Source organism: Neomonachus schauinslandi, chromosome 3 (genome assembly GCF_002201575.2).
Source record: "Neomonachus schauinslandi chromosome 3, ASM220157v2, whole genome shotgun sequence".
NCBI classification, from domain to species: domain Eukaryota; kingdom Metazoa; phylum Chordata; class Mammalia; order Carnivora; family Phocidae; genus Neomonachus; species Neomonachus schauinslandi.
This window is the reverse complement of record NC_058405.1, coordinates 159575631-159599026: the sequence shown is the minus strand read 5'-3', so window position 1 is coordinate 159599026 and position 23396 is coordinate 159575631. Positions and strand designations below refer to the sequence as shown.

Genomic DNA, 23396 nt, shown 5'->3' with positions numbered 1-23396 from the left:
TAATGAGGATGCCTGGAAGACTGGACTTAGCTGGGAAGCTGAAATGGTTAGACCTTTCGCTCTTTCCATAGAGTCCCAAGGTCTTGTTTTTCCATCATATTTTTTTTCTGCATTAATTTTGATCTTTTAAAAAATATTACATTAAAATATTATTTATTTTGATTACTGAAGTTTTGGGTGTCCCCTTAAATTTTGGACCATGGCTGGTGCTGCTCTTACCCTGTCCTAGACCCAGCCCTGGTCGTGTCCAGTGCATATTAAAGTAGTCACAGGGCCAGGCCGGATTCAAGAGCAGAGGAAAATAAACACCATCTTTTGATGTGCAAAGTGATGAAAGTTTTTCACCCATCCATAATCCACCTCAATCACTATATGAGTTTAAGGAAAAATATATATCTTACCAAAAAAAAGGAAAAATATATATCTTAGTTGATAATACTAATTATTTCTAAGTAATAATTGTGCTATCTTAAACATTGTTTAAAGGATTTATTTATCTTGGTGCCTTTAAATAAACTGCTCATTATCAGATTTTTCATGGCATAAAACCAGTTTCAATATGAAGACTTGATGTTTCTTTTTTATATAAAGTGAATTTTTTTTTAAGATTTTATTCATTTTTACGAGAGAGAGCACACGAGTGGGGAGGGTAGAGGCAGAGGAAGAAGCAGACTCCCCGCTGAGCAGGGAGCCCGATGTGGGACTACATCCCAGGACCCTGGGGTCATGACATGAGCCGAAGGCAGACGCTTAACTGACTGAGCCAGCCAGATGCTTCTATAAAGTGAATTATTGAAGAGAATTCTGCATAAAGAGATTTTTGAAGATAGTTAAATCATAAAAACAAAGTTGTTTTATTTTTATTTTATTTTATTTTAATATTATCTTAGTCACCATACATCACTAGTTTTTGATATAGTGATCCATGAACAAAATTGTTTTAATGCATAGAGTGCTATGAAAGATAAAAATACAGTATAGTATACTGAAGTATATAGTGAAATGAATAAGAGAATAGAAAACTGCTTTAAATTTTGCTGTCTTAATGTTAAAAATAACTCAAGTGACTTCTGAATTTTTGCATTTCCACATAATTATGCTTAGAAAAGTTTTTAACTATATATTGCAAATATTTAGTCACCTTAAAAATAATATGTAGAGGGGCTCCTGGGTGGCTCAGTTGGTTAAGTATCTGAGTCTTGATTTCGGCTCAGGTAATGATCTCAGGGTCACTCACATTGGGCGTGGAGCCTGCTTAAGATTCTCCTCCCTCCCCCCTCACCACCACCCTGCCGCTAGCACTCTCTCTCTCAAAAAAAAAAAAAAGAAAAGAAAATATAAAGAAACATTTACAAAAGATTGTAACTGAAATGTGAGGATGGAAATATGAGAAGTGGTCTAAAGAATAATCAACCTTCCTTTTCCTATTTACATTGTGCCTACCATCGATGGGCAAAAATACTATTTTAAAAGACTTTAAAAATTGTTAAATATGCTCTACAATTACCTTCTTTATTTATTTGTTTGATTCTTAGGTTTTGCCTGAATTGCTTAATGGATTAATTTTATAGTGTGTTATTGTACAATTATAACAAACTTTGTTTCCTCAATATCTGTGTATTTTCAGTCAGTTTATATTACAGTAATTTGTTCATTCGCATCTCTATAAACAACATTGTGAAATGTACAAAAATGTGTAGCTTGCTATCCCCAAATGATGAAAAGAACACTACAATTAATTTTGATGACATAAAGTACTTTTCTGTACAGGTAATGTTAAAGTTCTCTTCTGGATATAAGAATGCATTTTTATAGTTTCAAATAATCTACACTAATTATATCCCTTTTTAGTGATAGGAAAGAAATGCAGTGCCTTTTTATTTGATATTTTACAGTATTTTACTTCTGTACTATGGGCTATATTGTTGTTTTTTTTTTTAATAAACAACTTACTAGAAAATGCATAATCTTGATGATCTTCTTCCCTAGGAGCTTACTGTCTGTGGTTCTGCGTGTTCCTCAAACATGCATTTTTCTCGATCTTGCTCTCCTCCTCTCTATCCTCTTCCCCCCTGTCTTAGCTTGGGCTGCTGTAACGAATGACCGTAGATGGGGTGGCTGAAACAACAGACATTCATTCCTCAGCTTTCTGGAGGCTAGGAAGTTTCAGGATCAGGGTTCTGGCAGATCCGGTGTCTGGTGAGAGCCTGCGCTCTGATTTCCTGATGGTCATCTTTTCATTGTATAGTGACATGGCAGAGAGCAAAGAGATCCTCTTTCTTGGGTCTCTTCTAGTAAGGGCACTAATCCAACTCATGAGGGCTCTACCCTTATGACCTAACTCCCTCCCCAACACCACACCTACAAATACCATCACATTGGGGATTTAGGCTTCAACATGCCAATTTTGAGGGGATGCAAAGATTCAGAGCATACCCTTTCTCTTTTTTTCATTTTCTCCTCATTTCCCTCTCTCCTTTCTTCTTATATAAACTCTAATTGTTTTTGCATGGATTAACTTATTTAGTCTTTATAACAACCCCCCAAAATATATATATTCTCTTACTATAATCCTCATTTTGCAAATGAGGAAACAGGTACTGTTAGGTAAAAGAACTTTCTTAAGGTCCTAGAACTAGTAAGTTGTGGAGCTGGGAATGGAGTCAGTCTGGCTTCAGACTACACTTTATTAAGCTTCCTCTCACACCAGAGCTTCCTATGCTGAGTTTGCATCTCTTTGTAGCTAAGCTTCTTAGAATCTTAAATGTATCTCAGAGTTTTCTTTAAGTGAGCAACACTATTTCATGTAGCTGTAGGATTCATTGATTAGCCCAGTTGTTAGTCCTAATAGTTTTATTATATTGGTTAAATTTTAGTGAAATCCTAAAACATTTCCTCAATGCTCTATATTTTTTAACCTTCAATTTTAATCTTCAAAACTTTATTTTGCTTAAGTCTTGAGTACTGAAGATAGTTCTTTAAGCATAGTTTAAAAAAAGAAAAAGACAGGCATAGTTTTGCTAAAGGCAATCTATACTATTTGTTTTACTTTGCAAATAGTTTTCCTGAGCTTGCCAAATTTTTAAGAATTTTGTGGGTGTATGTCCACTTAAATAAAACTTTTTGTTTTCTTGAGAAAGCAATGCAGAACAGAGTCAAAAATTTAGGATTGGTTAGTTTGAATAATTCCCTGCAGGCCTTAGGCTGTAGGGTCATCCCTAGTTGCTTGGTTCCTGGTCTCGGGATGATTTAGGGCCAGGGAAATACTGGCTCCATGTGAGAGTTAGATAAGGAAGTGGTTAGGGCTATAATTTTGGGATTAGTTTGCATATGAAAGAAGTGCTTCCATCTCACTAAACCCTTGCTGTCTCTAGGAGCTGGCTAGCCCAGGGAGAGAAAGTCTGTCTCTGGCCAGGCTTTTTCAGATGTCAAAACATCGTAAAATTCAGAAAAGAAGATTAAACATGGGAGAAAAAGTTGTTTTTCTTTGCTTTAACCATTGTAGAGCTGTTTGATTTTCAAACTGTGTATTTATATAACTAGGATAAAATAAAATACATTTTATACTTTGGGATACTTTTACCAATAAGTTATTGAACAAAGACTGAGAAGGATGTTGGATGTCTTTTGATACTGACTATTTGTATCGCCTAGATTATCTGGGCTAGATATTGGATTACCTTTTATAATACAGTTTCAGTAGAGTGTTGAGGGTAAACTTTTGTGTAGAGTTAGAGAATGTAGGCAGTGCATGTTTCAAAAGACCATAATTGATGTTACACATAAACAACATCCTGATTTTTGTTGACATTAGGGTATATGTGACCATGTGATTGAAAAGTTATAAGGCTAATAACATGTGAAAACTAACCATTAAGCATGTATATAACAAAATCTAGTTTATGGATGTACTTATTCAGAAATTATATCTGAAATTCAGACTGAAAATGTGATAATTCTTTTCATATATATTTTGTATCAAGGTTCCTAGGCGTCAAGATGATGAGCGGAATAATATTTACTTGGAACTAATGCAATATAAAAATACAGAAAAATATCCTCTCTTTTTAGGGAGTGTTCAGGTACACCTTTATGATGTAATTCAGGTAAGGATCAAGGTTATTTTTTTCACTGTGGTATCACATTGTCCAGTTGGTATTTGTTGTTATTATTTATCTGTATCTGACAGACTCCTTTTGGTTTATTATCTACCTTCAAACTTATATGCTTTGGAAACAATGTCTCCCTCTGGCTATATTAAAAAAAAAAAGAGTTGGCTTGGAACAGCCTAATATTTTAAAAATTGATTCTGTGGAAGGGCAACCTAGAGGACTGATAAGCATGTTTTATTATGTTTTCTGGAATGTTTTTAAACAGAACTCAGACCACAGACTCTCTTAGTTGACAGCCCAAATTTGAGTTCTTTTCTCCTTAGCTGGGCTGCTTGCAGTCTGATGGGGCTGTGTTGTTTGGGGTCAGCCAGAGTTGGGGGCAGGGTTTGTACACACATTTTGTTGTTCCTTCTCTCTTGCTTTCTCCTGTCTAGGATTACCCTCTCCCTTTCCAGCAGCCATACTGCCCTGGACTCAAAGGAAGAGAACTAACTGATTAGTGAACAAATATAAACCATCTGAAGGATTTTCAGGGATGTTTGTTAGGAGGCAAAGCAAGGGAGCCTTCGAAGACTAATGGAGTTACATCAAAGGACATAGGAGCCAGATTGCAGGGGCTCCTGTTGGCCAATTTCAGGATAATTTGAATATCAAAAACATCATTACAAATCCTGAATAAAGAAAAATCCATAAATCTTGGTGATCTTAAGGGAAAAAAAAAAGGGGGTAGGGGAAGAAAAATGGAATTTAAAAACTTTTAAACAGGGGCACCTGGGTAGCTCAGTCAGTTAAGCAGCTGCCTTCGGCTCAGGTGATGATCCCAGGGTCCTGGGATAGAGCCCCGCATCGGGCTTTCTGCTCAGCAGAGAGCCTACTTCTCCCTCTCCCTCTCCCTCTGCCTGCTGCTCTGTCTACTTGTGATCTCTCTCTCTGTCAAATAAATAAATGAAATCTTTAAAAAATAAATAAATAAAAACTTTTAAACAGAAGAATGTCAGTTAGTGTAGAAAGAATGATACAATTACAGATTGACCGGGAGTCTGGGTGGCTCAGTTGGTTGAGCGACTGCCTTCGGCTCAGGTCATGATCCTGGAGTCCCGGGATCGAGTCCCACATCGGGCTCCCTGCTCAGCAGGGAGTCTGATTCTCCCTCTGACCCTCCCCCCTCTCATGTGCTCTTTCTCTCTCTCATTCTCTCTCTCAAATAAATAAATAAAATCTTTAAAAAAAAAAAGAATTACAGATTGACCATTTTTGCAATTCTTTATAGTGAATGATGATTAGTTCAATCAAGACTTAAAATGCTACTTAAAATATTAGGTAAAAGGTTATTGGGGAGCAAGATATTTTCACACCACTGTAACAGTCTACAGATTAATTGTTGCAAAGGGGTAAAGGTGCCTCTACAATAGAGAGACGTTTTGGTTACCACTTCAACCAAGAGCTTGAACTTAGCATAAGTAATTATGGACAACTTAACATCAGTATGCTTCCTATGGCAGTACAATATGAAGTATACAGCATTACCTGTGAATCGTTCTCATCAAAAATGTTTACCCCAAATCTAACCAAGCCGAGTCTAGATCTGACTTTTAGTTTATAGGAATTTAGGGGATAGGGAAAAACTTAATACCATGATGATATATGATAAATACATAATGTGGAACATACCAGCTTAGATTCTTTAAAAAGTTAAGGTCAGAGGCGCCTGGGTGGCTCAATCATTTAATTGTCTGACTTTTGATTTCAGCTCAGATCATGATCTCAGGGTCTTGGGATCAAGCCCCAAGTTGGGCTCTGTGCTCAGCAGGAAGTCTGCTTGAGATTCTCCCTCTCCCTGCTCTCATGCTCACTTGCTCTCTCTAAAATAAATAAATAAAGCTTTAAATTTGTCGATGGCTATTTGGATCGTTTTCTGTTTTTTTACTATTACGCTCGTTGTTGCAGTGAATTTTATTGAACCTTCCTTCCAGTGCATTTCTGCAAAAAGTGTCTACATTATGATGAATTCCTCTCTATGAGTCTCTGATGAATTGCTACATCATATGGTAAAAAAACCATTATTATTTAATGGACAGAGTCATCAGGGAAAGTAATTTTGGTTATTTATGGATTTCCCCAAAAAGTCTTAGGATTTTAGCTGTGATGTGTTCAAGATATGCTGTCTGTGTGTAATATCTGTCAGCATCCTTCTGTAGGCACTTCTACTTTAAGAATTGTGTCATTTTACTTATTAGAATCCCTCAGTTACCCTCTTTTGGTCAAAACTCAGATCCCAGAAGTACAAAGCTAACCATAAGGAGTTTGGTGCTTTTTGGATTTTTTGTTTTTGTTTTAGTTTTGATGCAGTTTCATTAGCTGGATGTTACCTTGGAGAGATGACTGTATAATAATATCTAAACATCTAGGGGCGCCTGGGTGGCTCAGTTGGTTAAGCGACTGCCTTCGGCTCAGGTCATGATCCTGGAGTCCCTGGATCGAGTCCCGCATTGGGCTCCCTGCTTGGCAGGGAGTCTGCTTCGCCCTCTTGACCCTATCCCCTCTCATGTGTTCTTTCTCTCTCATTCTCTCTTTCTCAAATAAATAAAATCTTTAAAAAAATAAAAAAATAATATCTAAACATCTAGACATCAAACAATAGAGGAAAACAAGAACTATGAGACAATCACAAATATAGTAATTTTTTTTTAAGATTTTGTTTATTTGTCAGAGAGAGAGAGAGAGCGTGCACAAACAGGCAGGGGGAGTGGCAGGCAGAGGGAGAAGCAGGCTCCCTGCCGAGCAGGGAGCCCAAAGCGGGCTTGATCCCAGGACCCTGGGATCATGACCTGAGCTAATGGCAGATGCTTAACAGACTGAGCCACCCAGGTGCCCCAATAATAAATTTTTTGAATCCACTTTGTATCCACTCTATTTAAACTAGGCCTAACGGAGAATAGGTCCCATGGATAAATTTGGGCCACTATAAATAGGCACGTGGCCTTTAAAAAAAACAACAATAAACTTTTCTTTTGAGATAATTGTAGATTCACATGCACTTGAAAGAAATAATACAGAAAGATCCTTTGTATCCTTTACTCAGTTTCTGCTGATGGTAACATCTTTAAAAACTACCCGTACTGTATTGCAACCAATATACAGAATGTGCCACCTCCACCAGGATTTCTCATATTGTTGCCTTTTATAGCTACATCTCCTTGCCTCCTGCCTCTGCCCCCTCCTTAACCCTTGGCAACCACTAATCTGTTCTTCCTTTCTGTAATTCTCTCATTTCCAGGATATCATATAAATGGAATCACGTAGTATGTAATCTTTTAGTGTTGGGTTTTTTCACTCAGCGTGATTCTCCAGGAGGTCATCCAGGTGGTTGCATGTGTCAAGTTCCTTTCTTTTTTGCTGTTGAGTAGTACTGCGGGGCGTGAATGTACCACAGTTTGTTTGACCATCTGCCCATTGGAGGATATCTGGGTTTCCAGTTTGGGGCTGTTCTGACTAAAGTTGCTATAAACATTCATGTACAGGTTTTTGTGTGAACATAAGTGTTCATTTCTCAGATAAATTTCTGGTTTGTAAGATAGTTGCATCTATAGTCATTAAAGGAAATGCCAAACTGGTTCCCAGAGTGACTAGGCCATTGTACATCTTCACCAGAAATGAATGATCCAGTTTCTCAGCATCCTCATCAGCATTTGGTGTTGCCACCATTTTATACCTTAGCCGTTCTGATGGGTTTGTAGTCATATCTCATTGTGGTATGAATTTGTGCTTCCCTAATAGCCAATAATGTTGACCATCTTTTCATGAGGGCCTCTTAATTGATTAACGATTCTACTTTTCCTGAACTGTTTACCTTGTGTATCTAGCAAGATGCATAGGCTGCTGCGCAGACTCTACCACACTGGACAGTAAAAGGTCGAGGGAAGCATCATAACCTAGAATGATTCTAGTCCACGAATTTATGCTGATTTGTCTTGTCTCTAAAACTTGAGCTGTCCCATTTGCTCTTTGGAGCACATGCAAAGGTAGATTCTATTTAATTCTAGAACTACTCGCTAGGGTAGAATTCCTTATGCAGACTGGTCAAATCTAGCACTCAGAATTGGGAAGACTTGATGACCAGACCCAAACTACAGATCATGTTTGGAAGCATGGGAGAGCCATCTGAGTGCACAACAATTATTTCATGGCTGTACATGAAGATGACACAAATGTATTATTATGATTACCAATTAGTATCAGTTACTTTCTGAATATAATTGGTCTGGTTGGGGAGGGCGCCAAGACCTTGAATTGAATTTTAAAAATCACATAGTAGGTTTTGCATAGCTTTGTAAAAAATAATTGGTCTGTAGCTTGTGTCATGAATCCCTTATTTCTTCTTATCCCTGATACATCTTGGATTCCTTGGAGGCTCTGGGAGAAACCAGAAACATTAGCTAATTGTTAAGGCCTAGGGTCCAGTTAAGGCATGTAAGTATATTGGAGTTTATAATATTCCTGTATGAATTATAACAGGAATGTGATTATTAATTTGGGGATGAACTGTAGTACTACTTGTGGTTATTGGTTTGGCTGTACGATCCTTACCAGATAAGCCTAGGACTAAGTGATAAATTGAACAGTTAGAAAGACTGGTAGCCACTTACTTGAGAAGGGCAAGAGAGAATTCAAAGGTGTGGAATATTGTTAGAGTAATGTCTCCTAAAGAATCATCCCTCCCTCTACCAGTGCCTTTGAGCATCTAGCATCAACCCCTGCCAGCCCTTCGTGGACTAGGCTTAGACATGTAACTTGCTTTGGGCGGAGCAAAACCAAGTTCAGGACAGTTTGCCAAATAGCTCATTGCCACACATTGAAACTCACCAGAAGAGCTGAGTGAGGGCAAGCCTAAAACTCAGTGGGTTTAGATGAGATGCATATTCAGGATGAATATTTTAATTGGCTCCAGTGAAGACTTAATTGGGCAGATCTCAGTGAGACCTACAGAAAAAACTCGAAGACATTTACCGTAGTTAAAAGTATGACTAAAAGTTTACTTTATATCTGAGGGAGATGAATCAATCAATAGGTCAAGCTCTGTGATCAAAAGTAGAGGCACAGTTTATAAAAGAGAAGAAAAAGGCAGTCTTGGAACAGTGAGATGTCCCCCCACTCCCCACTTGGGGAAAAGGGACACTATCAAGAGCAAGAAGCTATGAAGAGCAGATTGACAGGATCATTAAGGAAATCTATTTCAGTTATTTATGAATTTTCTGAGAATCTTGTGATTTTATATGAAGAACACATGCTAATTCTGTGTGATGTCTGCCATTGTATGACTGCTCTTATTTCCTTCATTATACGGCTTCACCAGAAACTGAGAGGGCAGGTGTGAAATAGGTTCAGCTCAGGTCATGATCCCAGGGTCCTGGGATCGAGTCCCGCATTGGGCTCCCTGCTCAGTGGGGAGCCTGCTTCTCCCTCTCCCACTCCCCCTGCTTGTGTTCCCTCTCTCGCTATGTCTCTCTCTCTGTCAAATAAATAAAATCTAAATAAATAAATAGATTCTGCAGATTGCTAGGTTTTGGGGATGGAGAGGATGTGTGAACCAGGTGTTGAGGTTTTCACTAAATGAGAACTAGTGACCAGAATGTCTGAAACACATGCCAGACGGCATGAAGCTTCAAAGTGGGCAACTGTTAATATCTGCATGAACTAATATGATCTGGAAGCCGTAGAAGGGGAGTGTGGAGGATGCTGCCCCACCTCCTGGCCTTGAGGTGTGTGGGCCTTGACTTGAGGAGTCTGTGAGGGAAGCAGCACCCTTAGTGGGAAGCCAAGTCTGCGGTAAAGCAAAGAGGGAATGTTTGGCGGGGCAGTTAAAGATGTAAGGTTGTTTGTTAACCATGGAGTGGGGATTCCAGGAGCTGCGGTGAAAATGCTGGGAGGAGAGGGAACCATGGGATGGTGGATGATTTGGGAGGACGGGTTAGCACAGCAGAGATGCCCAGAGGTGGTGACCAGGGATACCCAAGGTTTACCTGGTTAGGAAGATCCCGGCAGTCCCCGAGGATGAGAGAGGCCCTCAGGTCTCTCACGAGTCAGCTACTCATGCACATTTATGTTAAACCCCACAAAAGGAGTGCAGCCGGGGCAGTTCCTTCAACACTTGGAGAAAGGGCAACTACAACTAGCAGGAACATTTTTGTCTAAAACGTAAATATTAACATCTGTTTTTGGTACAGCCTAGAATTTTTCTTTTCTTCCAAATGTTTGGTATAGTTGTATTTTAGCTATCAAGTTAACATGTGCATTAAAAAGCATTACCTGATTTTTCAAAATTTATGAAATGGTTTAGATTATATACAGATGACTACATGAGTGACTCTGTATTTGAGAATTTTATTACTTTTTTCCAGAAAGGGTGCTTTATTGAAGAATTTGAAATGTTGAATAAAAGCACGGTAAGAACTTTAGTGACATTTCCAAAGTTTTGTGCATACACTTAACATTGCATATAACTTTACTCTGATATTGTTTTAATATCTGATAGTGTTTTTATTCTCCGTTACCCTACCAGTCACTGTTCGAATTAAAGGAAATGTATTAAACAGAAAGAACAATATTTGCTCACAAAATCTTCATCTCCACCTTTTTTTTTTTTTTTTTTTTTTTTCTTAAATGCTGCTACCTTACTGCTAAACGATGACCAGGAAAATTGAAATCATTGACTAAGAGAGTAAAATGCCCTCGTGGCTGCTTTGTGCAGCTTTAATTGAGGAAGTATTTTTCTCCTGGAGGAGATTCTAAAGAGTTGTTTACAGTTCTCACTTAAATTTCGTTTTAAATACTTAAAATTATTATTTTGATTAATTGATCTCTTCAGAGAGACCTCTGCTGCCAATAGCCAGAACAGAGACAAGGAACTTTATAAAAAAAAAGAGAATGATGGACGTTTGAGGTCATAACCTCTGACACCCTCCTTCATTTCCCATTTGAGCAAGCTGGGGTTCAGAGAGATGAAATCGCTTGTCTGAATAAAAATTTTATCTGAAAATGGAAGTGGAGGTAGGGGAAGTGTGAGTAAATACTTTAAAAACATATGCATGTATACACACACACATGTATGTGTATCTCAGGGTAATCCTATTATAAATTGATATTTTCTGTATTATAATCATATATTCTTTAACAGAGTTTTTAACATTTCAGGAACTCCATAGATTCTTCTATAACAGTTCCTTGTGTGAATTTTTTTTTAATCAGGAGATTCACGCTTTGGTTTTTCTAACACAGACTTGTGAAATAAAAAATATTACTTGTTATCCCTTTTTTATTAAAATATCTTTCTGCTCAAACAATAAAATTTGCTGTGTGTTTAGCTTATCTGCAAGGTGGAGGTGGAATTTATGTTCTCCTATGGAAACTTTGGTTACGGATTTTCACATCAGGTTAGTTCTTTTAAAAATTATTCTACAACTCTTCAGTCAAATCTCTTCTGAGCCTCTATGCTTTCCAGTTTGATAAAACTTTTAAAATACATATTTTTTAAAAAAATATTTTTAAAAGAGTGCTGTTTTTCTCCATTCTAAGGAAAAATGAAACTACCGTTTTTTATTTGCATATACATTTAAAAATAATCCTTTATTCAAAATGCCTTTATCAGAAAACTTGCTTTTGTGTGTCTGTGTTTTCATGTGGTTGAAAACAAAATTATTTTAAGTATATAATATAGGGAGTGTGGATTTTTAGATCTAAAAATGCTTATTGAAAATGGAGTCATCGATTATATTCACATTACCTTTTTTACTCTGATCACTATGCTCCTTACCCCTGTGGTTATTTTGATGTCTGGTGTTACTTGAGCCCTCCTTGATTTATCAGGAGTTCAAAGAAGTTATCTTCCTAGGTTTGTCCTGCCCCTTTAAATTCATTACATATATCCATGTTCCAGTGAAAATTTTTGTATATTAACCTGTGTCCTGTCCTTTTATTATGTCCTTAGGCCAGATTCCTAGAATGGAAATTATTGTCCAAAAACAATGACTTTGTCAAAGAATTGTTCTAGAAATGTTGTACCAACATATATTCTCACTAAGTGTTTGAAAGAGCTCTTCATACCCCTGGGTATTCCCCCCGGGGGCGTTTATAAATTCAGTCCCATCAGTGCTGCTGTTATATAGGGAATATGACCCCTATACTTGGCATAGAAGCTTTCATTTCCATTTTTTGCTAATTTTTATAGTCTTGGTTATTTTTTAAATTAGGAATTCAGAGTGGGTACATTACTTTCATTAAATAAAGCTACCATTATGTTGACTGAACAGCCCCTGGTAAAATGTTGTTCTAAAATTTTGCCTATGGTATATCATAATGATTTTTAATGCATTTCGAATCAGAAGTAAATAACACACAGAAGAAAGCCCCTAGGCACAATCTTTTTCCATCTTTTTTCCTTCTTTTCTTTGATTTTTCTTTCTTTTCCTTCTGCCTCTTTTATTTATATTCTTATGAACTGGGTCTTATGGGACTTGAAACTGTTGAGTCCCTTTCCTGACATAGTTTATAAGCACCAACTTGAGAGGTAGGTTTTATGTCTGAATATAAGTAAAACATGTAATAATCACATTCTTAGAGGGATATCTCCTTTTCAGATAAACTAGGCAAGTATAGTTTTATGTAGGTAGATTCTACCAAAAACAAGGAACCGAGATATTGTGTGGAAAAGAGTGGGAAATATAATAAAAGTTCTTGTTTTTGATTTTATGTCTATGAACTTTTCAGTAATACAGTCCCCGTCTCACCTGTCTTGATGATGTAAAAAGGGTACTATGCTGGGGGTGCAGATAAAGCTGCATTCAAATCCTGGCTCTGATGTCTTTTGGGTAACCTTGAACAAATTACCGATCCCCAGCATTTTCTGTAAAATAGCCACAGTTATCTACATCATAGGGTTATTGAGAGGATTAAAAATAATCTGACAGATATAAGGTTCCTGGCAGATATCTAGGGCTCAAAAAATGTTAGTTCTTTCTTCCTCTCTTAATTCCATTTCTTTTTATATGCATTTAAGGCCTATTCTGTAGTCCTGAAGCATAGTAGTATTAGAATGAACTATAACTGTAACTAAGCAGTGTTAAAATATACTTACCATTTTCTTCAGTTAAAACCTCTTCAAAAAATTATTGAGCCATCCATGTTTATGAATATTGCACCACCTCCAGAAAGAATAGATCCTGTGACGTAAGTGTTTGAAGTCTTATTTGCACAATCAGAATATGTGACATTTAAAACATTTAATCCATTTGATGGACCATTTTGGTTGTCTTAAGACATAGCCAGAATGGGCTAGACTCTAAGGTAAAGAGAGCAGTGAATTGTTTTGCTTAATAAGGTGGGAGAAATTTTGGGTTTCTGGGGATAGCCCTGGCGAAAGGAGGTGAGAAGGTCTAGAGATAAGATAAAGGAGAGAAGAGAGTGCCAGCTTCATGGCTGAAGGAGGGAAGGCAGGGTTAAGCTGATACGGAAAGTTGGCCAGTGAGATACTCTTTTCTAGAAAGAGGTGAGGGACTTTTAAGATCAAAGTGTCTAATAGTTGTCCGTTTTCTTCCACAGTATAGTAGTGTTACCTCCATTCCACACATTCTAATTGCTTTTCCACATCTTCAGCAAAAAGTTTATGTTCCAAAAATGTCATTAGCAAACCAAAAGTAACTTAAAATATATATCAACCAGTCTTAAAATTTCAACAGTAAAAATAGACTAAAGAGAGGGGCGCCTGGGTGGCTCAGTTGGTTAAGCGGCTGCCTTCAGCTCAGGTCATGATCCCAGGGTCCTGGGATCGAGTCCCGCATCGGGCTCCCTGCTCTGCGGGGAGCCTGCTTCTCCCTCTCCCACTCCCCCTGCTTGTGTTCCCTCTCTCACTGTGTCTCTCTCTGTCAAATAAATAAATAAAATCTTAAAAAAAAAAAAAAAGACTAAAGAGAAATGAGCACCTGAGATGGAAATGTAATTTATAGTGCTGTCCCAGAATAAGAAATGGAGAAAATGGGATTGAGGGAATTAGGTATAGGATGGGAATTTATGTTCTGAAGTTCTTATTGTCCTATAGTCTCACCAATACTGGGTATTATCATTAAAAATAAATTTTGTACCCTTGATATTGGTCATTTGTTGAAATAGTAAAATTTGAATGTTTTATGTTTATCAATCATTATTTCTTTATCCACTAATTGATTCAATAAACATTCATTGAATGTGTCTGCTATACGCCCAAGCCATTGCAAATACTAAAATAAAGAGGCCTGGTCCCTGCCCTCTGGTAGCTCATGGTTTAGTGTGCAAAGGTAACTTGCGAAAAGAAAGGATTATAATACAAATGAGAGAAAAAACCTTCCTAGAGGTAAATGTAAGGAACTGTGGCACATAGGGTGTGGGATAATGGTGGAAGGAACATAAAGTTGGGTCACAGCAAATTTATTGATATGGGCTCACTAAGCAGAGATTCTGCATTTAATTTTGCAGATTAGGGGGTTAGAAAAGACTCGATTTGGTTGTTTGGTTGCAGAAACATGAACCAAAAGATGCCCACTTGGGTGGATTGGAAGTGCCAGACCTGCCTTGGTTTAGTGTAGAAGGAAGGTATTCAAAGGGTCAGAGAGATGGTGATGTTGGTCTGGATTTGTTTTTAAGACCTACTCACTCACCCTGGGAGGTTCGAGAATTTACACCTTTCACCGTTACTGAGAGACGTAAATGTGCGTGGGGAGCCCCACCCTTGAAGAGCTCTGTGACTGTTCTTCTCTGTTAGGCAGACCTTACAGTGGGAGCTGCAGTCACTGAACTGGGAAACCTAAATGCAATGGGAGTGTGGCGTCCTGAAGTGGCAGAGCCCAGTGATGGCACCACCACCTAAGGCAAGATGGCCATGGTCACTGTAGCGGACAGAATAGTTTGACTCATGCAGACCTATAGCATTGGCTAGTTGATCATGATGTTCCTAGAAATAAAATATATAAGAAGCCTCATCAATTCTTACTTAACCTGTATAAGCAGAAAAGTTCTAGGTCATAAAAACAGAGTCATAGCTCCTCAGTCAATTCCCAGATTTGAGCCAGTTTGCAGACCCAAAAGCCTTCGAATGAAGGGGAGGCTTGGTCCCCTTAAGGAGAGACGCTGGTATGCTGACAAAAATTTCTAAGGTTAATCTTTCTCCCAGCTTTCCCAAAAGGGAAGGAGAGCCTTTTACCAAGGTAACTATGCATTAGGGAAAAGGAAATAACCAGACCTTTCAGAGATACTGGACACTCGCTCTAAACTGACCCTAGTTCCAGAATATCCAAACGTCACTGTTGTCCACCAGTCAGACTAGGGACTTATGGAGGACAGGTGATCAATGGAGTTTTAAACCCATCCTGTGATTATTTCCCCAGTTCCAGATTGCATATTTGGAATGAACACACTTAGCAGTAGATGAATCCCTACATTGGTTCCCTGACCTGTGGACCAAGGGATATTCTGGTGGGAAAGGCCAAATGGAAACCACTAGAGAGCTACCTCCACCTAAGAAAATTGTTAAGCCAAAAGCAATACCACATTCATGGGAGGATTGCAGAGATGGGTGCCATTATCAAGGACTTGAAAGATGCAGGGGTGGTGATTCCCATCATATCTCCATTTAGCTCACTTATTTTGGCCTGTGCATAAGACAGATCTTGGAGAGTGATAGTAGCTTGTTGTAAGCTTAACCAGGCAGTGATTCCAATTGCAGCCACTGTACCAGATGTGGTTTCATTGCTTGATCAAATTAACACATCCTCTGGTACTTGGTATGCAACTATTGATCTGGCAAAATAGCATATATTTGCTATTTTGCGACTAATATAAAAACCATCAGAAGTAGGTTCTTTCAGCTGGTAAGGCCAAGTGAGACACTTGGCCTTCACTGTCTTACCTCAGTTATATCAACTTCTCCAGCCCTATGTCATTAATTTAGTTCACAGGAATTTTTTTTTTTTTTAAGATTTATTCATTTTAAAGAGAGAGCATGAGCAGGGGGAGGAGCAGGAGAGGGAGAGAAAAAGTCCCAAGCAGACCCCACACTGAGCACAGAGCCCGACACAGGGCTCAACCCCAGGACCCTGAGATCATGACCTGAGATGAAACCAAGAGTCAGTTTCTTAACCAACTGAGCCACCCAGGTGCCCTATAGTTTACAGGAATCTTGATTGCCTTTCCCTTATACAAGATATTACACAGGCCCATTACAGTGATGACCATTATGCTTATTGGACCTAGTGAACAGGAAATAGCAACTAATCTAGACTTCTGATAGGACATTTGCATGTCAGAGGGTGGGAAGACTTCTGACAAAAATTCAGGAGTCTTCTACCTCATTGAAAATTTGAGGATCCAGTGGTATGGGGATTGTCAAGATAATCCTGCTAAGGTGAAGGATAAGTTGTATCTGGCCCCTCCTACAACCAAAACAGAGGCACAACACCCGGTGGGCCTTTGTGGATTTTGGGGATAACTTACTCCTTATCTGGGTGTGCTACTCTGGCCCATTTACCAAGTGACCTGAAAAAAATATATATTTATATAGCAAATATATTTTCTTCCCTCTCATATCTCCTTATCATGTAACATAAGGTATATTGACTTTATATTGTAATATTTAAGTATTGTTAAACTTACAGCATACTACTTAAGTTTCAGGATATTAAGATGAGTAAACATCACCCAAAGACTTTATATTCTTTTCTGGGGAAGAGGCTAGTGAGTTTTTGGTTGTATGCAGGATAGTTATATCATGTTAGGTGGAATTATGACCTGTTACTATTCTCATTTGGAGATTAAATATGTTTTAAAGAGATGCTTATGGGTGCCAGGTTGACAAGGGGTAGGTGGACTTGTGATGATTAATTTCGCGTGTCAACTTGACTGGGCCATAAAATAACGATTTGTATCTAAAGATTGGGAGAGGTCTGGGTTCAAACACTTTCTGCTTCTCTTTAGAATTTCAGGTCCTTATCGCCTTCCCCATCCCTGCTGCCCATCTTAGTAGTAAGAGTATTCAATAGAGCACTTCTGTCAGGATTTTGGACCTTTGTCTTCTTTCCTAGCTCTACCCTCTGATGGTCTAAGGTAGACAGGTGAACTTACAGTCTAAAAGAGAGAATGATTCAAAAGTGATAGCTACCACTGATTTTAGAAGTGTGCTTTTGTTTTGATTGCCGTATTTAACATTATAACCATTTTGCAGAAATGTTATTACACCACAACCAATAGAATATCCAGCATTCCTATCCCCAGACCTGAATGTTACTGTTGGGATGCCAGCTGTCGTGCCCCAATCCAACCAGCCATCCGTAGTGCGACTTGAAACACTTCAGCAACAACCTCGAGAAAGGTATAAATAAATAAACAAACAAACAAACAAAAACCAACACACCAAAACAATCTTCATCTTATTTATGTGTTAGTGGTACATTAATTTTTGTGGCGGGGGGGACATGGGCTTTAGGTATTTGTTTATTTTTATTTATTTTTTTTTTTTAAGATTTTTATTTATTTGACAGAGAGACAGCGAGAGCAGGAACACAAGCAGGGGGAGTGGGAGAGGGAGAAGCAGGCTTCCCGCCGAGCAGGGAGCCCGATGTGGGACTCGATCCCAGGACCCGGGGATCATGACCTGAGCTGAAGGCAGACGCTTAACGACTGAGCCACCCAGGCGCCCTAGGTATTTGTTTAGAAAAGCCAATGTCTAGTGCCCTGTAATCCGTATGGTGGTTCACTTTGTATAAGTCCTTTAAACTATCTGCACTCTTTTTCATTCTTTTTTCTTTTTGCTCTTCTGATTGGATGAATTCCTTTGCCCTGTCTTTGAGTTTGCCCATCCTTTCTTCCACATCATCTAGTGCTCTGGAATCCCTCTATTGAATTTTTCAGTCCAGTTATTTTGTTCTTTAGCTATATGATTTCTGTTTGGTACTTTCTTATATTTTGTATCTCTTTGTTGCAATTCTTATTTTGTTTATGAATTTCTTTCTTGACCTCAATAAGCATCATTATGACCATGATTTTGAATTCTTTTTTTTTCTTCTTTTTTAAGATTATTTATTAGAGAGAGCAGAGTGAGCAAGAACACAAGTCGGAGGGGGGGAAAGGGAGAGGGAGAAGTGGGCTCCCTGCTCAGCAGGCTTGATCCCAGGACCCCGGGATCATGATCTGAGCCAAAGGCAGACACTTAACTGACTGAGCAACCCAGGTGCCCCTCAGTATTTTGAATTCTTTATCAGGTAGGTAAATCACTTCTCTCTATTTCATTACGGTCTGTTTCTGAAGTTTTTTCTTATTTATTTGTTTGGAACTTAATGTTTCTGGAGTTTTATCTTGCTCTTCTGTTCTGTTGTTCTCTTTCTTCCTTTACCCTCACTCTCTGTATTGGTTTCTGAGCACTAGATGAAACTGTCACCTTTCCTAGCCTTGATGAAGTGGTCTCATGTAGGAAATGAACCTCATCAATGAGCCCAGCCCAAGCTCTTGGCTGTCTCTCAAACCTTTGTGATTGTGCAAGCTGCTTTCCTTTTTTCTTAGTGGCTTCCAGTTGTTGAGAGTGTGTCAAGATTTGTCAGTATCCTAAGAGCAAGATCTCAGCATCTAGATTCAGGCTGACTGGAAGTTGAACCTCCAGGCAGCTGCTGGGAAAGTATGTAGCTAGAGCCCTTCCATGGAGAAACCAGGAGATGGGCTTTCTTGCCTGCTCCCTTTGTGCCTGGCCTGGGGGTATAGCCATTGGGGTGGAAGTCATTCCTGCACCCATTAAGAACTGATTCTTTGTGTGCTGAAGTTCCGTGGGACTGGTGAATCCAAGCCCCATTGGCTATGACAGCTGAACAGTCTAAGGGCCTATCTCTTTGGCAATGGTCACAAAGTCTGGGGTGCCAGATGTCTGTATAAGCTCCTTCCAGGGAGATACTGATGATTTGGATTGGGCTAGAGGGAGGAGGAGATAGTGTCTGCTGGCTTCCACAGGTCTCTAAGAAGGATTGCAGTCAACCCCTGGATACATACTAAATTAGAAGCCTGACCTCCAGATAACAGCTTTTAAAGAATGCAGTAGGCCTCTTTTGGAGAATAACTGGGAGATGAGCTTATTTTTGCACTATTCCTTCTGTGCTGAGCCCTGGGCAGATAGCATAGTAAGTCATAGCAAACCTGTTAAAAACTTTTTTTTTTTCCTGTAGCCTTGTGGGTCTTGCGGGCACAAGCTGTCTTAGCTTTCAGAAATAGGTGTTTTGCGGGCCTGTCCTCAGATGGGAGTCTTGAAAGGTGGGGTGCCATATGTGTTGTCCAACCCTTTTTTTCCTCAGGGAGATGCTGGGAGTTGAGAATTCTGTCCCAATTGTATGACAGTGTGCCAGGGGTGGGGTTTATAGTATGTGCCTCATCCTTTCCCATTTGTTTTGATGTGGATATTTTCTAATTTGCATGATGTGTAGGAGTTGCTCAGCTTATTTCTAGATTTCTTTCAGAGAGAATTGCTCTTTGTATAACTGTAGGTACTGTACATACATGGGAGGAGGTGAGTTCAGGAGCCTCCTCACCATCTTGAACTGGAAACTGCAAATTTCTTTAATGTCTTGCCTAATAGTACACAACTGGATCCTCATAACTGCTTCTGCATCCAAACAGAGCAGCTCCAGCTGCAGAACCTTGACTTATCTGGCTCATAGTGACAGTGACAGCCACTGCTCTGATTTCCCTCTTGGAGCTTCACCAGCTGATCACCTTCTTCCTAGCAAAATGGGTCCCAGTGAGTCATCTTGCCACTGTGTTCACTCACTCCACGTGTATTTTTCTTGCATGCTTCCAAAGTCTAGGGTTGTTATTCGGCTCCTTATTCTCTTTCTTCTTATAACTACTTTGGAATTTGGCGCTGATAGTTTTCTGTTGCTTAGTTTTATATGGAATTAATTTTCCTGATTTTTTAAATAGGAGATTTGGTTTAGAGAGCTTCTTGAGCTTCACAGAACTCCCACTATTGATGTTTTAATTTGGTGTTTAAAAATATGAGTTGCTTTCTAAAATTTTCTGGGGCTGTGCCCTGGACTAGAAACCTGGTTGGTCAGTTTTGAGCATTCACAGTGGTTAGACTGCTCCAGTCCTTTTAAAGTTTACCATGAATCCTTTGTACTCATTTGCTATTGGAATGAGCAAAACCTCCCAGTTTCAACTGCTTTTCCCAAATTGGCCTGCTGTAATTTCCCATCCATGACTACCTGTTGGCTATTTTGGGGTTTTCTTATTTTCAGGTCCTTCAGATGCACCCCCCCCCCAGTTTATTTTAAGATTGATTTATTTGGAGAGTGCGAGCAGGGAGAGTAGGGGCAGAGGGAGAGAAATCCAATCAGACTCTCCGCTGAGTGCAGAACTCCCCTAGGGGCTCAATCCCAGGACCCTGAGATCATGGCCTGAGTTGAAATGAAGAGTTGGATGCTCAACCAACTAAGCCACCCAGGCACTCCCAGATGCCCCTTTTATACCTGTTGCTTTCTGACATATATACACTGATACCTTGAAGGTCTTATGTATATGTTTTGGGGTTCATAGAAACGCCTTGTCACATGATTGTGTTGTAAATGTTGCCCATAGGTTCTTGGGTTTGCTACTGAGCTTTTTACATAGAGATTTGAGAAGATTCAAAAACTATGCTACCCCTGCTGGCCTTCTCTTCTAGAATTTCCCTCTTTTGTTAAACTTTCATATTTATAATAATTTATCTGTGGTATCATTTGGGAGAATTTATTTAAATATTCATACCTACAAATAACAATTTTTTATCCCCAGTGCTTATTCTTTAATTTTGTTTTCTTGACCTACTATGCTAGCTAGAAGCTCCAGTCAATGTCTGATATAAATGGCAAGGGTGGACATCCTTGTTTTGTTCATGATCTTTAAAGGCTACACCTCTAGCATTTAATAGTTAAGAGCATATACTTACATATGTTTTTTATATATAGATATGCTATACCAGGTTAAGTAAATTATTCCACTTTGTTCCTAGTTTTCTAAGTTTCTTTAAAATCATAAATGGGGGGCGCCTGGGTGGCTCAGTCGTCAAGTGTCTGCCTTCGGCTCAGGTCATGATCCCAGGGTCCTGGGATCGAGCCCCGCATCAGGCTCCCTGCTCAGCGGGAAGCCTGCTTCTCCTTCTCCAACTCCCCCTGCTCGTGTTCCCTCTCTCGCTGTGTCTCTCTCTGTCAAATAAATAAATAAAATCTTTAAAAAAAATAAAAAATAAAATAAAATCATAAATGGATGTTGGATTTTGCCAAATGTTTTTTCTCTTTTAATCAGTTAAATTGTATTTATGTTTTCTAATGTTAATGTCAAAATATCCTTGTATACCTGGGATAAATCTAACTTGTTTATGATATATTATCTTTTTTCTATACTACTGGATTTTTTATATTAAAATTATATTTTTAACATTTGCATCTATGTTCATGAATGAGATTAGACTAATTTTCCTTTTTTAATAATGTCCTTCTTAGGGTTTATCATCAAGGTAATAATGTCCTCATGAAATAAATTGGGAAACATTCCCTCTTTTCTATTTAATTCTTGTCAGTTACATCTTTAGACGACCAAAGCCTTTTGAAATTTCTTGGATTAGAAGCTAGATTCCTACTTTTTCTTTTTTCTGTTGCAGAAAATATCATGAATATATTAGGTAATTTATAAAATATGTATATATAAGTGAATATGTATATATTCAATATATAACCAATATATATTGAATAACTTCTAAAACATGTATGTATAGCTTAAATAAAAATAATAAGACTGATGCCTAGATATTTATGATTCAGGTTAAGAAATACAACATCGGGGCACCTGGGTGGCTCGATGGTTAAGCTTCTGACTCTTGGTTTTGGCTCAAGTCGTGATCTTAGAGTCTTGAGATTGAGCCCTGCAAAGGTCTCCATGCTCAGCGTGGAGTCTGCTTGAGATTCTCTCCCTCCCCCTCTGCCCCTTCCCCCACTTGCATGCTCTCTTAAACAAACAAACAAACAAACAAAATCTTTCAAAAAATAAAAGAAAAAAATGCAGCATCACCATATTGGAGTCCTAGCCATAGCAGTCACACAATGAAAAGAAATAAAGGCATCCAAGTTGACAAGGAAGAAGTAAAACTATCACTGTTTGCAGATGACATGATGCTTTATATAGAAAATCCAAAAGACTCCACCAAAAATTGTTAGAATTGATACATGAATTCAGTAAATTACCAGGATGCAAAAATCAATATACAGAAATCTGTTGCATTCCATACACCAATAATGAAGCAGCAGAAAAAGACATCGAGAAATCAATCCCATTTACAATTGCACCAGAAACCATGAGATACTTAGGAATAAACCTGACCAAAGAGGTAAAAGATCTGTACCTGTGAAAACTATAAAACACTGATGAAAGAAAATGAAGATGAAACAAAGAAATTGAAAAACATTCCATGCTCATGGACCAGAAGAATGAATATTGTTAAAATGTCTGTGCTACCCAAAGCAATCTACACATTTAATGCAATCCCTATAAAATACTAACAGCATTTTTCACAGAGCTGGAATGAACAGTCCTCAAATTTGTATGGAACCACAAAAGACCCCAAATAGCCAAAGCAACCTTCAAAAAGAAAAGCAGAGTTGGAGGCATCACGATTCGAGACTTGAAGTTATCTTACAAAGTTGTAGTGATCAAGACAGTATGGTACTGGCACAAAAACAGACACATAGATCAATGGAACAGAATAGAGAGCCCCGAGATGAACCTACAACTATATGGTCAATTAATCTTTGACAAAGCAGGAAAGAATATCCAATGGAAGAAAGTCTCTTCAACAGATGGTGTTGGGAAAATTGGACAGCAACATGCAAAAGAATGAAATGGGATCATTTTCTTAAAACTATACACAAAAATCGGGCACCTGAGTGGCTCAGTCATTAAGTGTCTGCCTTCGGCTCAGGTCATGATCCCAGGGTCCTGGGATTGAGCCCCGCATTGGGCTCCGTGCTCGGCGGGAAGCCTGCTTCTCCCTCTCCCACTCCCCCTGCTTGTGTTCCCTCTCTCACTGTGTCTCTCTCTGTCAAATAAATAAATAAAATCTTAAAAAAAAAAACTATACACAAAAATAAATTCAAAATGGATTAGAAGCCTAAATATGAGACAGAATCCATTAAAATCCTAGAGGAGAATAGAGGCAGTAATCTCTATTACATTGGTCATACCAACTTCTTACTA

The 23396-nt window shown here is 38.6% G+C and overlaps 1 protein-coding gene across 1 annotated transcript in view; it reads left to right on the top strand.

Moving 5' to 3' along the window:
• Positions 1 to 23396, top strand: part of C2CD6 (C2 calcium dependent domain containing 6) — a 145139-nt gene that overhangs the window by 33737 nt on the left and 88006 nt on the right. Inside the window, exons 4-9 of the mRNA XM_021703012.1 lie at positions 1628 to 1770; positions 3984 to 4106; positions 10511 to 10555; positions 11474 to 11542; positions 13255 to 13334; positions 17356 to 17502. Coding sequence (XP_021558687.1) covers positions 1628 to 1770; positions 3984 to 4106; positions 10511 to 10555; positions 11474 to 11542; positions 13255 to 13334; positions 17356 to 17502 — 607 coding nt within the window. The remainder of the gene's footprint in view (positions 1 to 1627; positions 1771 to 3983; positions 4107 to 10510; positions 10556 to 11473; positions 11543 to 13254; positions 13335 to 17355; positions 17503 to 23396) is intronic.